The 13,108-nt window shown below is 55.8% G+C and overlaps 1 protein-coding gene across 15 annotated transcripts in view; it reads left to right on the top strand.

Moving 5' to 3' along the window:
• Nucleotides 1-12,711, top strand: part of R3HDM2 (R3H domain containing 2) — a 61,575-nt gene extending 48,864 nt beyond the window's left edge. For 8 of the 15 annotated variants that reach the window (XM_055791976.1, XM_055791974.1, XM_027785798.2 and 5 more), the window contains 12 exons: nucleotides 2,714-2,931; nucleotides 5,008-5,097; nucleotides 5,731-5,973; nucleotides 6,595-6,721; nucleotides 7,151-7,386; nucleotides 7,809-7,963; nucleotides 8,293-8,393; nucleotides 9,135-9,304; nucleotides 9,486-9,630; nucleotides 9,718-9,818; nucleotides 10,311-10,395; nucleotides 12,011-12,711. In XM_055791976.1, the coding sequence (XP_055647951.1) occupies nucleotides 2,714-2,931; nucleotides 5,008-5,097; nucleotides 5,731-5,973; nucleotides 6,595-6,721; nucleotides 7,151-7,386; nucleotides 7,809-7,963; nucleotides 8,293-8,393; nucleotides 9,135-9,304; nucleotides 9,486-9,630; nucleotides 9,718-9,818; nucleotides 10,311-10,395; nucleotides 12,011-12,354 (2,015 nt within the window). In that variant the 3' untranslated portion in view covers nucleotides 12,355-12,711. Of the gene's footprint in view, nucleotides 1-2,713; nucleotides 2,932-5,007; nucleotides 5,098-5,730; nucleotides 5,974-6,594; nucleotides 6,722-7,150; nucleotides 7,387-7,808; nucleotides 7,964-8,292; nucleotides 8,394-9,134; nucleotides 9,305-9,485; nucleotides 9,631-9,717; nucleotides 9,819-10,310; nucleotides 10,396-12,010 lie in introns of those variants that run through there. The other 7 variants (XM_027785804.2, XM_027785793.2, XM_027785805.2 and 4 more) reach the window with 5 other exon arrangements.
• The last annotated feature ends 397 nt before the right edge of the window (nucleotides 12,712-13,108 follow it).

Here is a 13,108-nt window from a genome sequence, read left to right as displayed (position 1 = left end):
GGATGTAGTTTAGTCCCATACCCTGGAATTCAAGCTACCAGTTTTCTGTTGTTTTCTTTCCCCTGCTGTACTCCAGGTTACGTTGCTGTTCCTTTCTGCTCCCCAGAATCACTCACAGCCTAAGGAGACTTAGTCAGGGTGAACCATTTGGCACTTTTCCTTGCTTTCCGATAAAGGAGGTCCAGGGAAGGGTGTCACCAATTAGTCTGTCTCATCAGACACAGTCTACCTCCTCAGACAAAGACCACATTAATTGGTATCTGCCTACGATGTTCTCTCAAAATGATTCACTATACTCCTGAGAGCAAACATAACAGGGAGCAGGGCCTGCAGCTCCTCAAGAGCTGTTGAATACAGCTCAAGGTTTCCGGAGCACCAAAGGGAATAAGGATCACAAGTCTCTTTGCCCACTTGAGGCGAGTTCTTCCTTTTCCATCGAGGCTATACAAAGGGTAGCCCAGGCATGGAGAGTGTTTTTGTGGGGCATCACTGGTAATCTGTTACTGACAACAGCTTCCCGAGGGGATGTGTGCTGCACTTGGCAGGGCACCGGCCCTCCTACCAGTGGGGAGCAGAGTCCTTTGTTTTCAACCGACTGCTTGTGAAAGGCATTTGTGAAAGAGGCAGCACAGGTCTTTGCTCTCATTTTAATGGTCCGGTGATAACTGAGGAGCCATATGGTAGCTGGTTGCAATTGCTGTGCGGTATCAAATGAGCAAAATCCAGTGTTGTCTCCCTGTCTTGCTTCCTCCATTCTCGCTGGAAGGCAGCAGGTCCCCAAATGCTTGAGAGCTGTCGTTTCACTGCGGGGGCGGGGGGGGGGGGGGAGGCAGGTTAGTGCTTGTGGGTGATTAGACTGCTGCACAAGAATCCTTTCAAATAAAAGGGATGGCCCTAAAAAGGCAGCCAGGCTGCTGTTCTAGCACCCAGGCTAACTTTGAAAACCACACATTCATCTTGCAGTTTGAAGGTGCCTACATCATCTCTTGGGACCCTATTTCCATTGTGCTCAGGGCTACACTTACTCTGATTATTGCAACCACCTCCGGGACTGATTCATCAGCTGATGGGAGCACTTATTTGAAGATCTGTCCCAGCCATGTGCAAAGCAGAGCAAGAGAAGATCTGCTGCTTTTTTTTTTTTTTTTTTTTTTCTCCTCTTTCTGTATTTTTCCTCCAGGTCTCCCTTGGGAACAGAAACCTATTGCTCTCCAGGCTTTATATAATGGCAAACGATTAGAAATGTCGGTGGGGGGTGGGATGAGCAAAGGAATTTTCACTTGGGGGGGGGGGGTGGGGTGGGGGGGGGGGGGACACCCAAAACACCACCCTCCATATCCTCATATTTATTCTGTGGGCGAGGAAGTGCTTAGGACTCTGGGGCTCTTTTCCCATCTCGGCATTCACCCCCTGGGCAGCTGTCAGCAAAATATTTCCTTCTTTGCACCATGTCTTAGCAGAATGCCTGAAGATTAGCTGTTGAAATACAGTAGATCAGAGTCAGAATTAGTTAAATAGCAGCTACTGGGCATCAAGAAATAGTTTCACAACTGGAAGCAAGACAGAAATACTGAGGAGAGCCCTTCCCAGCTGGGTGTCCTGCAGCATACATTGTACTCCTTCCTAATGGTTTTTCCTACCATGGGAAGGAATTCCTTTCAACCTGCCACCCAATAGCCCTTTGCTCAAAAGATGTGTGTGTGCTGGGTCTATGTAGCCATGAAAAGGGATTCCCTCACTCCCTTCTCCATTCTGGACAAGCGCTCAAAGCAATCACGGTGGTGTATCGGTGTCCGAGCAGGGGCCATGCCTAGCTGCAGAACTGAGCAGTGACTGGGAACAGCTCTCCAGCTTCTTTCTGCAGACTGGTTTATGGTACTGAGCTGACATGAGTGTATCTGGCAGCTTCCTCTTTCTGTAGTCTCTGCCTCATGCTGGGGTGGAGAGCCCTCCACCAGGCAGGTGCTGCTGTTGATGGCCAGATTCCTTTTCCCAGCAGAAGGCCCATGGCATTTATAGAAGGCCCTGACTTTGTGTCTGGTGCTTTCCCGACAAGACGGAGGGATCATCCCTCCAAAGAATCAACTGCAACACAGATAAGTTTTACTCCCCTGTGCCCGTCCTGCCAGCACCTGCACCAAGCGTGCCCTGTCCCATGGGCAGAGGCCGGCCATGCTCATCGTATGAGCCTGGCACTGGCCCTTTACTGTCCTGCAGTTCTGAGTAGCATTGAAGGTTTACAAGAAGAGCAGCGATCTGAGAGCTGTACGTGGGGACCGCCGTGTAGGCTGTCCGCTTGGAGTGAGAGTGCTAGGCTGGGGTCAGGGAAGAGAGCATGCTCTTGGGAATAACAGCTGTGCACTTCATGGCCGTAGTCTGGGACAGGAATTGTACCCTGGTCTTCCCTGTGTGGGGCAGGGTGTGCGTGGGTCAGGAGGAGAAGATGCTGTGAGCAGCTGCGGGGGATCGGTGTGTGTACTTGGACACAGAGAGGAGAGAGGTGCAATCACCTGGAGTCCTGAGGGTGTCAACACCTTGGTTTGCTGTGAAGCAGAGACAAACTAGTGGCTTAGCCTGCAGCCTGCTCGCCCTGTCCCCTGTGGAAGCTTCCCGTGTGGACAGCAGAGAACGCAGTCTGGCTGCAGTACAGGAGATAGTGACAGGATCTACCCCCCGCCCTCCCCATCTATGAATCGGTGTTTTTCTCTCCCAGGTACCAACCCTGCCGTGCCTTTCTCTGTTCAAGGTTTGGTACTAGGTGCCCCTGAAGCATGCAGCCAGTCCCCTTCTTCACAGCCCAGCCGTGGCCTCTTACCCTGCACAGCCCAGCAGCCTCAACCACAGCCACCCCAACAGCCACCACCACAGCCCCAAGGACTTCCACCTGCAGCCCAGCAGCAGCCAGCCATGAGTAACCACATGATATCCCAGGTGAGTTGCTGCACGCTATCCAGGGCTCGGTACGTTCCTTGGGCATGCGGTGGGAGGTAGAAGCAGAGCCAGCATACACCCAGGGTGCCCTGGACTCACACTTGCCCAATGGGCTTTGGGTGTCCTCGCACTTGCTGCCTGTCATGGATTGATAGTCGCTCCATGCTATTGAGAGCAGGAGGAGGTTGGAGCCTTGCTGTGCCTAATCATGATGCTCTGTGACATCTCAACTTGTCAGCCTCTGCTGTATCCACTCGGGCCAGCAGCCCTCCTGGCCAGGGCTCTGTAGCCCTTTGCTGAGTGGCAGGGTTATGTTCTGGAACCAGTTGCCCTCCTGGTGAGGGACCGTCACAACCAGTAGTTGAGTTTGAGCTCCCCAGTGCTGAAATGCTGTGGCTGGCCACCTGATGTCCTGGAGAGAGGCAGACCTGGAGCTGTGCCTGGGTGTATTCTCCAGACCTTCCTCGGGCCAGTCCACAGCCTGCAGGGCTGTTTCTGAGGACAGAGCCCTCCGAAAAGCACTCGTGGCTCTCCTTCCTACGTACATTTTTGTGCTCCTGAGGCTGTCACAGCCCAAGAGCTGCCCCTGTATCACCGCAGGACTGGGGAAGGGGTGCGAGCCAGCCCTGGTGAGTGCATTTGGAGAGCATATCTGCCTCACGTTCAGCAGGTGCAGAGCTGGGTGGTGTGCATGGGAAGTGTCTGCAGAAGCCTCCCATCCTGTCCTGTTCAGAGCAACATGTCAGTGCTGGACCTCCACCTGCCTATGAGTTTTGTAGGGATCCTTTCTGGTCCATCATCTCCTACTTAGGATGTCTCCTACAGCAAAGAACTGCAGGTTATGCTAGAGGTTTTCAAGGTGCAACTAGACAGCGAGGGTGCTAGATAACCTTATCTAGGCTGCCTTTCCCATGAAAGATTGGACCAGGTGATCTTGTGAGGTCCCTTCCAACCTGGACTGTTCTATGATTCTAAATGTTTTCAGTGAGCTGGGATGGGAGGAGGAAACAAGCCTTCTCAAACAGCTTTTACTGCAGATAATACGGAACAGCTCCTTGCTGTGTGTTGCCGTCTGTATGAGGATGGGGGGGGAGTTTGTAAGTTCTTGGGCCCTGGACTGGCTTCTGTAGATCCATTTGCAGAAGATCCTGAGACTCAAGGGAAACAGTTCTACAGACGAGGTGTCTCCCTAAGATAGCCGGGGTCCAGCACTAAGGCTAGCAGGAGCATCTGTCCGGAGCTGTAGCAAGTGTGGGGACAGAACGCAGTGCCCTGGGCGGGAGGTTTGAACGCACAGCAGGCTTCTGGAGCTTGTGTGGGACCACTGTGTCTTGCTGGGGTTTTATTTTCCATCTTATACTCTTCGTCTGTTCTAATGGTTTAGGTCCTGGAAAAACTTTTTTCACATGTCCTGACTATTGGTGAAAGGTCTGAAAATGCACTGTTCCCCCCTGTGAGTGCACCTTCTGTTTCACCAAAGGTCAAATCAAATGATCAAAAAACCAGTCCGGTGCTGACCGTTACAGGTTTGGTGCCCAAAGCACAGTACATGGTGCTTGAGTTAGGAGTCGGCAGGTCCTCCCAGTGACAAAGTGAGAGGGGCCCCTACAGAAGGCAAGAGTGAAGAAAAAGACATGATCTGTGGGGAAGGCCAAGAAGGACTGCAGAGAGAGCTGGGAGTCGGTGCCAGACACGAGCGGGCAGTGGAGTGGGAGAGACTCGAAGGTTGTGCTGGGGGGGAAGTGGCTCTCCTGCTGCTGTTGGCCGTAGCTGGCCTTTGTGAACTTGTGTCACTGTTCGTGCCAGGCAAGAGCTGCTTTGGGGACATGGTCGGCCTTCCCAGCTTCCACAAAGCAACTGGCCGGGCTGTGTGTCTTCACAGAGAGATGAATGCTCCCCCCTTCTGGTCTCCGTGCTTTCCAACCCTCTGCAATGCCCCCCTCTGTGTGTTTGCAGTTGGCTCAGTTGACTAACCTTGTTGTTCCTTCTTTCTCTCCTTCCTCCTATCTTCCTTCCCCCTCCCCCTGCCCTTTTCCCACCCAAATCTCTCTCCACTCCCTTCTCTGCTGGTCTTAGCCGGTCCCAGCGCTGCAGCCTGCTCAGTATTCTCCAAGCTCCTGCCCCCAAGTCCTCTTGCCAGTCTCTCCACCCCAGCAGTACAACTTGGTATAAACCCCATTTCCTCTTCTGCACTGTCTCTGTTGTACTCATGTGCTGTGTTTTGTGTTGTATGAGCTTTTGCTAATCAGGTATGTCGCAGACACTGCACCCCAGTGGGTTGGGGATTCATGGAGGCTCTGTGCTGCAGTGGGGTCAAGGCAGTGGGATGCCTGAGGCTGTGGGACCTGCCAGGGCTGGGCACTGCTGGAGTGACTGGTCTTGGGTAGAGCCTGGGAAAGCAAGCGGCGAGCCCAGAGCTCCCCTAGAAAGCAACGCTTGTGCCCAGCACTGGGGTCCAGGGGCCACAGCTGCCCTGTGGTCTCAGTCAGCCCCTGTGTTGTCTCTGCCGGGTCTTTTGGGAACGGCGCGCCCCATGGGACGTGGCCTCTGGGCTGGGGCTGCCTCTGCCTGTGTGGGGCCCCACGTGTCACGAGAGTCTGCTGAGCATTCAGCCCCCCCCAGCAGCTCGCATGCCCCTGCCCCTGTCCTGCAGAACGCTCTTCGTCTGTGGCTTTTTTCTGGGGACCCTTCTTGGGCGAGCTCCTCCACAGAGTAGGGAGAAGGGGTCTGCAGTCTACTCAGCAGAGCTATGTCCTACATGCTGTCCTCCTCCATCCTTCCCACTTATCCCCGATGCAGGCCGAGGAACTCAGTAGCCCCTTTGGGCAGATCAGCCTCAGCCGGCAGGGCTCTACGGAAGCACCGGATCCTTCCTCTGCTATGTTCCAGTCATCCCTCATCTCCCAGCATCCTCAGCAGACTGGATTCATCATGGCAACCCCTGGGCAGCCCATCCCCACCTCCAACTACTCCGCCTCAGGGCACACAGCCCCCACACAGCAGGTGCTGCAGCCCCAGGGCTACATTCAGCCTCCCCAGCAAGTAAGGACATGCGCAGGCCTGGAGGGGATGTGCGCCTCAGCACAAAGCCGTTGGCCAGGGGCTGCTGGGGAGCAGTCCAGAGAGCAGTTCCTTGGGAGTGGGTCCCCTCTCTTTTTCTGCTGCTCATTTGTGATGAATCAATACACAGGGGTCCAAGCTCTGGCTGGGCACAGGCCCTTGCTAGGTAGGCACAGGATGATCTCTGTCCCTTTGTCCCTCTGAGCTCACAAGGCGCTTACCCGGGGACCCCTCTGGCCGTTCCTGACTCATAGTGTTGGGGGAGGGACAGTGACCAGATTCAGGGCTGACACCTCTAAGCTCTCTTTGGGGTCCTGCAGGGCATTATGACCTCTAGGATTGTTCCCCTGAGCTGTGATGAGAATAATGCGTACTGTGCTCTTGCACTACTGTGCTGGGAAAGGCTTGGATGTGGAGGCTGGGAGGAGCGGGAAGGGGCTGCGATTCCCTGACCAGCTATCATCTGGCCAGAGCCAAAGCCCTGGTTGGTTTCCTTCTGCAGAAGCCAGGCCAGGTGAGAGAGAAAACTGGTCCTGGGGGACCAGCTTTCTTGGTCCCACTCCCTCCTGTGTTCTCATCACCATGTTTTCTTGATTCTGATAGATTCAGGTTTCTTACTACCCTCCTGGGCAGTACCCGAACTCCAGCCAGCAATACCGATCTCTCAGTCACCCAGTGGCCTACAGCTCCCAGCGCACTCAGCAGCTCCCCCAGCAGTCCCAGCAGCCTGGTAAGGGGGTGTAGAAGGGGGGAGGGGGCATGTTTCCCTTTCCTGCCACTCTCCTTGGCTCTGAAGGATCTCCCATGCACCGTGTGGGGGGCCAGGCTGCTCTTCCCTGTCTCCCGCTCTTTGATGGGCTTGCTGACTGTAGAGTGTCTCTTGACTGTGCAAAGGAAACTTGAAACTTGGCCTGGCTGCAAAGGTTGTTCTAGGCTTTTCCCTCCCTCTCAGCGTGTAGCATGCACCGAGGTGCTGCAAGGTGGATTTAAAGCCAGGAGTTTCCTTCGCATCTTTTTACATCTGCTGTGAGGGAAGCCCGTTTCCCACCCTTTAGCAAGAGATGGGGGCAAAGCAGGATTTGAGCCCTCATATGCCAAGTCTCAGGCTGTCTTCTGTGGCCAGCTGGGAAGCCACTCCATTTAAACCCTGTTCTGACAGGTTTACAGCCAATGATGTCCAACCAGCAGCAAACATACCAAGGTGTAATGGGAGTACAGCAGGCACAGCCCCCCGGGCTCCTCAACAGCCAGAGGAACAGCATGGGGGGCCAGATGCAGAGTATGATGGGAGTGCAGCAGGCGCAGCCCCCTGGTCTTCTCAGCAGCCAGAGGAGCAGTATGGGGAGCCAGATGCAAGGCCTGATGGTCCAGTACACTCCACTGCCTTCGTACCAGGTAGGCATCAGTTGTTCTCTGAAGAAGGGCTGCTGGGGAGGGGGCCTCAGCTGCAGAAACCTCACAGGAGGTGCCCTGTTCCTGTGCCTGAGTGATGGAGCCGGAGGTGGAGACTTGCTCACTTTTTGAAGATAGTGCATGCTTGCCAGCGTGGGGAGCGCACGTCCACGTTTGATTCTGTGTGGGACATGTCTTGAGAAGGAGGACTGAGTGCGGCTGGTCCCTTTGCTATTGTGTTCACAGAGAAGCTGGGAGAGGCAGCCCTTGTCTGGGCAGGGTTGCTCTGGGCTGCAGTAGACAATTGTCTGGCATCTCTTCTACCTTTTACGGACCTTGCTGGTGTCTCCTTCGGGCCAGTTCTCCCTGCTCCTGCTGTATCTTACCTGTCATTCCATAGGGCTGCTGCTTTCCTCCCTGCACAGGTTCCGGTGGCCAACGAGTCCCAGAGTGTGGTCCAGCAACCCTTCCAGCAGCCAGTGCTTGTGCCAGCTAGCCAGTCTGTCCAGGGGGGGCTTCAGGCTGGAGGTGTACCCATCTACTACAGCGTCATCCCAACTGCCCAGCAGAACGGCACCAGGTAAAGCTTCTGTATCTTTGGCCTGCCCTGGGGAGAAGGGGGTCCTGCTGCCCTACTGACAGGGCATAGCATCCTATTCCTGCTGCTAGAGGAGGTGGCCGAGCACCGCAGATGCTGGTCATCTCTTGAGTTTGCTCAGTCCTAGCTCCCGTACTCAGTGCTTCCTGGACACAGCTGTCCTGCAGCACGCAGTGCTTCCTCTGCCCCTCCAGAGGCAGCTGTGTTTCCAGCCATCTCAAGTACTGAGGGAGCTGGTGATTGCTTGCACAGATGGGCAGGCTGTTCCTCCCCATCCCCAGCACCTCACCAGAGCACTCTCTGCTTCGCAGCCCTTCGGTGGGGTTCCTTCAGCCTCCTGGCTCTGAACAGTATCAGATGCCACAGTCCCCATCGCCCTGCAGCCCACCACAGATGCAGCAGCAGTATTCAGGTAAGAGGGGCCACCAGTCAGGGTTGGCACTGATTCTGCACAGATGGGATCAGGTTTTGTAGGGACTGCAGTGAACAGAACTGCCAATTCAGAGCCAAGGCTGGCAGCTCCTGTGCAGTGGGTTTCCTTAGTCTTACCCATCCCACAGCTTACTGGGAGTTACCAGGACATGGCACAGCGACTTCGCTCCATGCTGATGCTGGCCTGTGCCTGGCATCTCCTGGCCAAGGTGGGCAGGCAGGGTTAGGAGCAGGGAGAGGGAGCTGCCTTGGGCTGCAGACTCCCTCTGCCGGCTTGGTGTCACCAGGGCTGCTTGTGGGACCAGGGAACCTGTGGATGAGAGGAGCGTCAGGATTCCTGCATCCTGTCCCAGCTGCAGGGAAGTGAGCTGGGGCCTGGTGAATTGGTGCAAGAGCTGGAGCCAGGGTACTCGAGCTCTGCGCCCAGCTCTGTGATTAGACCCTTGGCCCGAAGTTTTGCTGTGATGCTCAGAGAGGTCACCCGAGTTGCCTTCAGCTTGTTCCCTCTGCTCGCATTTCTCCTGGATTAAAAGTCATCACTCTCTGATACGAGCTGTGATTGTTATCAGAGAGGGATCCCAGCCAGGTCTTGGTGGGACCTTTTTTCAGCCCAGATGGGCAGGCAGGAGTGGCAGAGGAGAGAGTACAGAAGGGGTGTCGTAGGGAAGAGTGCAGAGTTGCACACAGCCTGGCCAATATTGCTGCTGTCATCTCTCCCCAGGGGTGTCTCCATCAGGCCCTGGCGTGGTTGTGATGCAGCTGAATGTACCCAATGGCCCCCAGGCCCCCCAGAACCCCTCCGTGGTGCAGTGGAGCCACTGTAAGTACTACAGCCTGGACCAGCGGGGGCAGAAGCCAGGAGACCTGTACAACCCCGACACCAGTGCTCAGGTATTGAGAGGACTGGGAAGGTGGCAGCTCATCTTTTGGGAGCAGCCAGACAGGAGAGAGAGGACACCAGCGTCCGAGCTGTCTGAATGGGCTGGGAGATGGGGTGGGTCACCCATGGTGGTGAGTCAGGTGTGGGACCAGTCACAAGCACTGGGGCTGTCTAACACTCTCCCTCCCCCAGGCCAGCACCCAGCTGAACAGCCCCATCACATCCCCCACCCAGTCCCCAACGCCGTCTCCCGTCACCAACCTCAACAGTGTCTGCACGGGGCTGAGCCCTCTCCCTGTCCTCACGCAGTTCCCCCGGCCCATGGGCCCAGCGCAAGGTAAGGGAAGGGAGCGGGGACAGCACGGGGCTGGGTCTTCCCGGCCATTTCTCCAGACCCCTACAAACACTTGCTTCTTTCTTACAGGTGATGGGCGCTACTCGTTGCTGGGCCAGCCGCTGCAGTATAATCTGTCTATCTGTCCCCCACCACTGCTCCACAACCAGCCCAACTACAATGCACACCAGGTAAAATGGGCCCAAACCCCTCTCTGCCCACCCTTTCACTGTCCTCAGAGCAGAGCAAGACCCACCCCCCTGCCCCTGGAAGAAGCGGGTCTCACACACTGCCCTGCGGATGCCCCTCGGTTGGGCAGCAGGCTGCCTGCCCCCGCTCTTGCCATCCCCGCAGCAGAGCTGCCATGGTAAATGGATTTCCCTGGAGCCTGGCACTGGGCTCAGATTTCATCCTGCTCCCAGCTTTACCCAGAAGCAGTGTCAGCCCCGAGTCCTTTGAGTGTCCTGGAACCGTGGCTGTGCCTTGATCTCATCTAAGTCACCCAAGCATGGTGTCACCTCAAAGGTGCCAGTGTGTGCAAGGTTCATCCGGGTGTCCTCATTCCCCTTTGCAGCCATGGCCCAGTCATGTTTGGTCTTGGCCCCTGCTCCCAGGATGCTCTGTGGGCATGGTGAGGCCGCAGGGTCTCCTCAGGTGACACACAACCATTTCTATTCTTTAAGGGGCAGACTGGAATGAAACATGGAAACCGGAGCAAGAGACAGGCCCTCAAGTCTGCATCCACTGACCTTGGGACAAGTGATGTAGGCAAGTGACCCTCCTCAAGCAGTTCCCCCTTTGCCCTCTGACTAGTCCCCACTGCCCGGGGGCAGCTGGCATTGGCAGAGACTCCAGGTGCCATCTCTGCCCACGGCAGCATCCCACAGAACCCATTGCTGGGGGTGGCTGTGGAGAGCAGCTCCTGCCTGCCACTGCCTCCCACACACACACAGCACCCCCACAGCCCACGAGGCCTGGCTGGGGCCGGGGGGGGGGGAGGCATGCAGCAGAGCCAGTCCCAGTGAGCTGCACCCATCAGGAGGTGGGGGGACAGGGGTTGCTCAGGACCCCAGTAAACACTGCCTGCTCTGAGCAAAGCTGCTGAGGAAGAGTGGGGAGAAATTTTTGGAGAGTCGGTGATGAGCAGTAGGACACCTGGACCCTGTTCCTGCCTCTGTGAGGGTTGAAATGATTGAGCGGGTGGAGCTGGCAGAACTCGTGCATTTTTATTCCTCTTTCTCAGCAGAAAGGGAGTGTCCAGACCCCTGAGATCTTGTTCCCACCATTGCATTCCCAAGTCACTCTTCCCTCTCATGCTTCCATTTCCCAGGGGGGCCAGGAGCTGCAGAGCCCTCAACTTTATAAAGGGCCTTGGGATCTTCCAGGGGTGGCTGCGAGGGCTGAAATCCCCAGCGGATTCTCTCTCTCAAAGGGGAAGGGACTCCCTGTTCCTCACCCTGGGGGGGTCTCTACTTGGTCATCCGGGCCGGAGAGAGAGGCACAAGTCTGGCTGCTCTCCACAGCAATACAGGGCTTGCTAGCTGGGCGTGAGCCAGGCATCCTGGAAGCGAGGCAGTCTTCACTGGCTCTCTGGAGGCTTGTCCCCCATGTCACCAACAACAGCAGCTGGTTGCAGGGGTCCCTTTAAGAGCTGCTTCCGAGAGAGCTGCCCCCCTCCTTGTGGCTGGCATGTTCATTACGATGCTGCGTTAATATTAGCAAAGAATCCGTTCAGGCAGCCCTCTGCTAAGCCCCAAAGCCGGGGCTGGAGGCAGGAGGCAGCAGAAGTGTTTGGGTACCACGGAGCAGAGGCAAAGAGGTTGGCATGACGCTAACCTGGGCACACAAGGCCCACAGGGCAGCGTCACATTCGGGATCTGCACAAGTCCTCTGTGAGCACAGCCTGTCTTTCTCCCTCCCAGGGACAGAAGGCAGGAGAGCTGGGTTAGTTCCTGGTCCTGGTACCCAAGGATCAGGATAGGAAGATGGGGCAGAACACCTGGGAAAGCCCTAACTAAAAAGCCAAGCCCGGCCAAAGGAAGCAAGGAGGGCTTTGTGCCACTGGAGCCGAGGGCAAATGGGAAATACCAGTCTCCTCTTGAAGCAGGCCGTGTGGGGACCGGGATGTGGCCAACAGAAAGGACCAGGATGGGGCACTGTAGGGAGCAGAATGGTAGGGGCAGTTTGAGGGGGAAGAAGTGACTGGCTTAAAAAAATAGATTCATAATGTGGGGACAGCTTTGCAAAGCGCTGCTTCCACAGGCAAAGTAGAGGTGACCTGCTCCAACCCCAGAGCTAGCGAGGAGCCCACGCGTCAGCTCTCACTGTGCCGTTGCCACCCAAGAATCTGCTGCCGCTGACACGTGCTGTCTTTCCACTGCAGTACTGGGTCGAGTTCTGGAAGTGACAGACCTGCCCGAGGGCATCACGCGGACAGAGGCTGACAAGCTCTTCACCCAGCTTGCCATGGCTGGTGCCAAAATCCAGTGGCTGAAAGAGACTCAGGGGCGCCGTGGAGATGGAGGCGGCGGGGACAACAATGGGACTCCAGAGAACGGCAGGCACAGTGACCTTGCTGCCTTATACACCATCGTGGCCGTGTTCCCCAGCCCGCTGGCTGCCCAGAATGCCTCCCTCCGCCTCAATAACTCCCTCAGCCGCTTCAAGCTGCGTGTGGCCAAAAAGAACTATGACTTGCGGGTGCTGGAGCGTGCCAGCTCACAGTAGGGCTCACACATGGGCACAGAGCACACTGGACTGCGGGCACTTCCCTCTGCCTTCTCTTTTCCTTTCTGCCCTCCCTTCCTCTCGCCTTCCCTCCTGGATATATTTATATGGACATAATTAAGAGACAAGAAATTGATTTTTTTTTTATTATTATTATTTTTGGAGTGATGCCCATGCCCGCCCACCTTACCCTGTGTATATTGTTTTGTTAAGCACTGTGTTGAACCGCACATACAGGTGTTGATTGGTATGTTCACTGCACATTTTATTTAATCAGGTTATTATTTGGGGGGTATTTTTTTGTTTTATTTTATTTGGGGGGTTGTTTTTAAATAAAAGAAGAAAACTTGTCCATCACTTTAATGCTGCTTTCCCGTTCTCTGCCAATACCAGTGGTAGAGGCTGTGTGTGCCGTCTCTTCGGGGTGAGATGACAGCCAGGGATCAGAAGGGGCACTCACAGGAGGATGTGTTCCTGCCCCGATCCTGCACCCGTGCTTGGCACCTATGAGGGCTGTCAGCTCACGGCATGCCAAGGCTGGGAGCTACAGCTGGGCCAGGAGCAATGGGCACTTTGACCTGGGGCTGGTCGCCCCACTTGGCTATTCGTAGCCTCTTTCCCCAGCTGCTGGCCCCGTGCAGCTGTGCAATGGCAAGAACAGGGGGGCAGGGTCCCCAGCTGTATCCCCTGCCAGGAAGCAACATCTTCCCCCTGATGCCAGGGGAGCAGCAGTGAAGTTGATAGGTGCAGGTAT

Source organism: Falco peregrinus, chromosome 19 (genome assembly GCF_023634155.1).
Source record: "Falco peregrinus isolate bFalPer1 chromosome 19, bFalPer1.pri, whole genome shotgun sequence".
Taxonomy (NCBI): domain Eukaryota; kingdom Metazoa; phylum Chordata; class Aves; order Falconiformes; family Falconidae; genus Falco; species Falco peregrinus.
The sequence above is the reverse complement of the archived record's forward strand: the minus strand, read 5'-3'. Positions and strand labels throughout refer to the sequence as shown.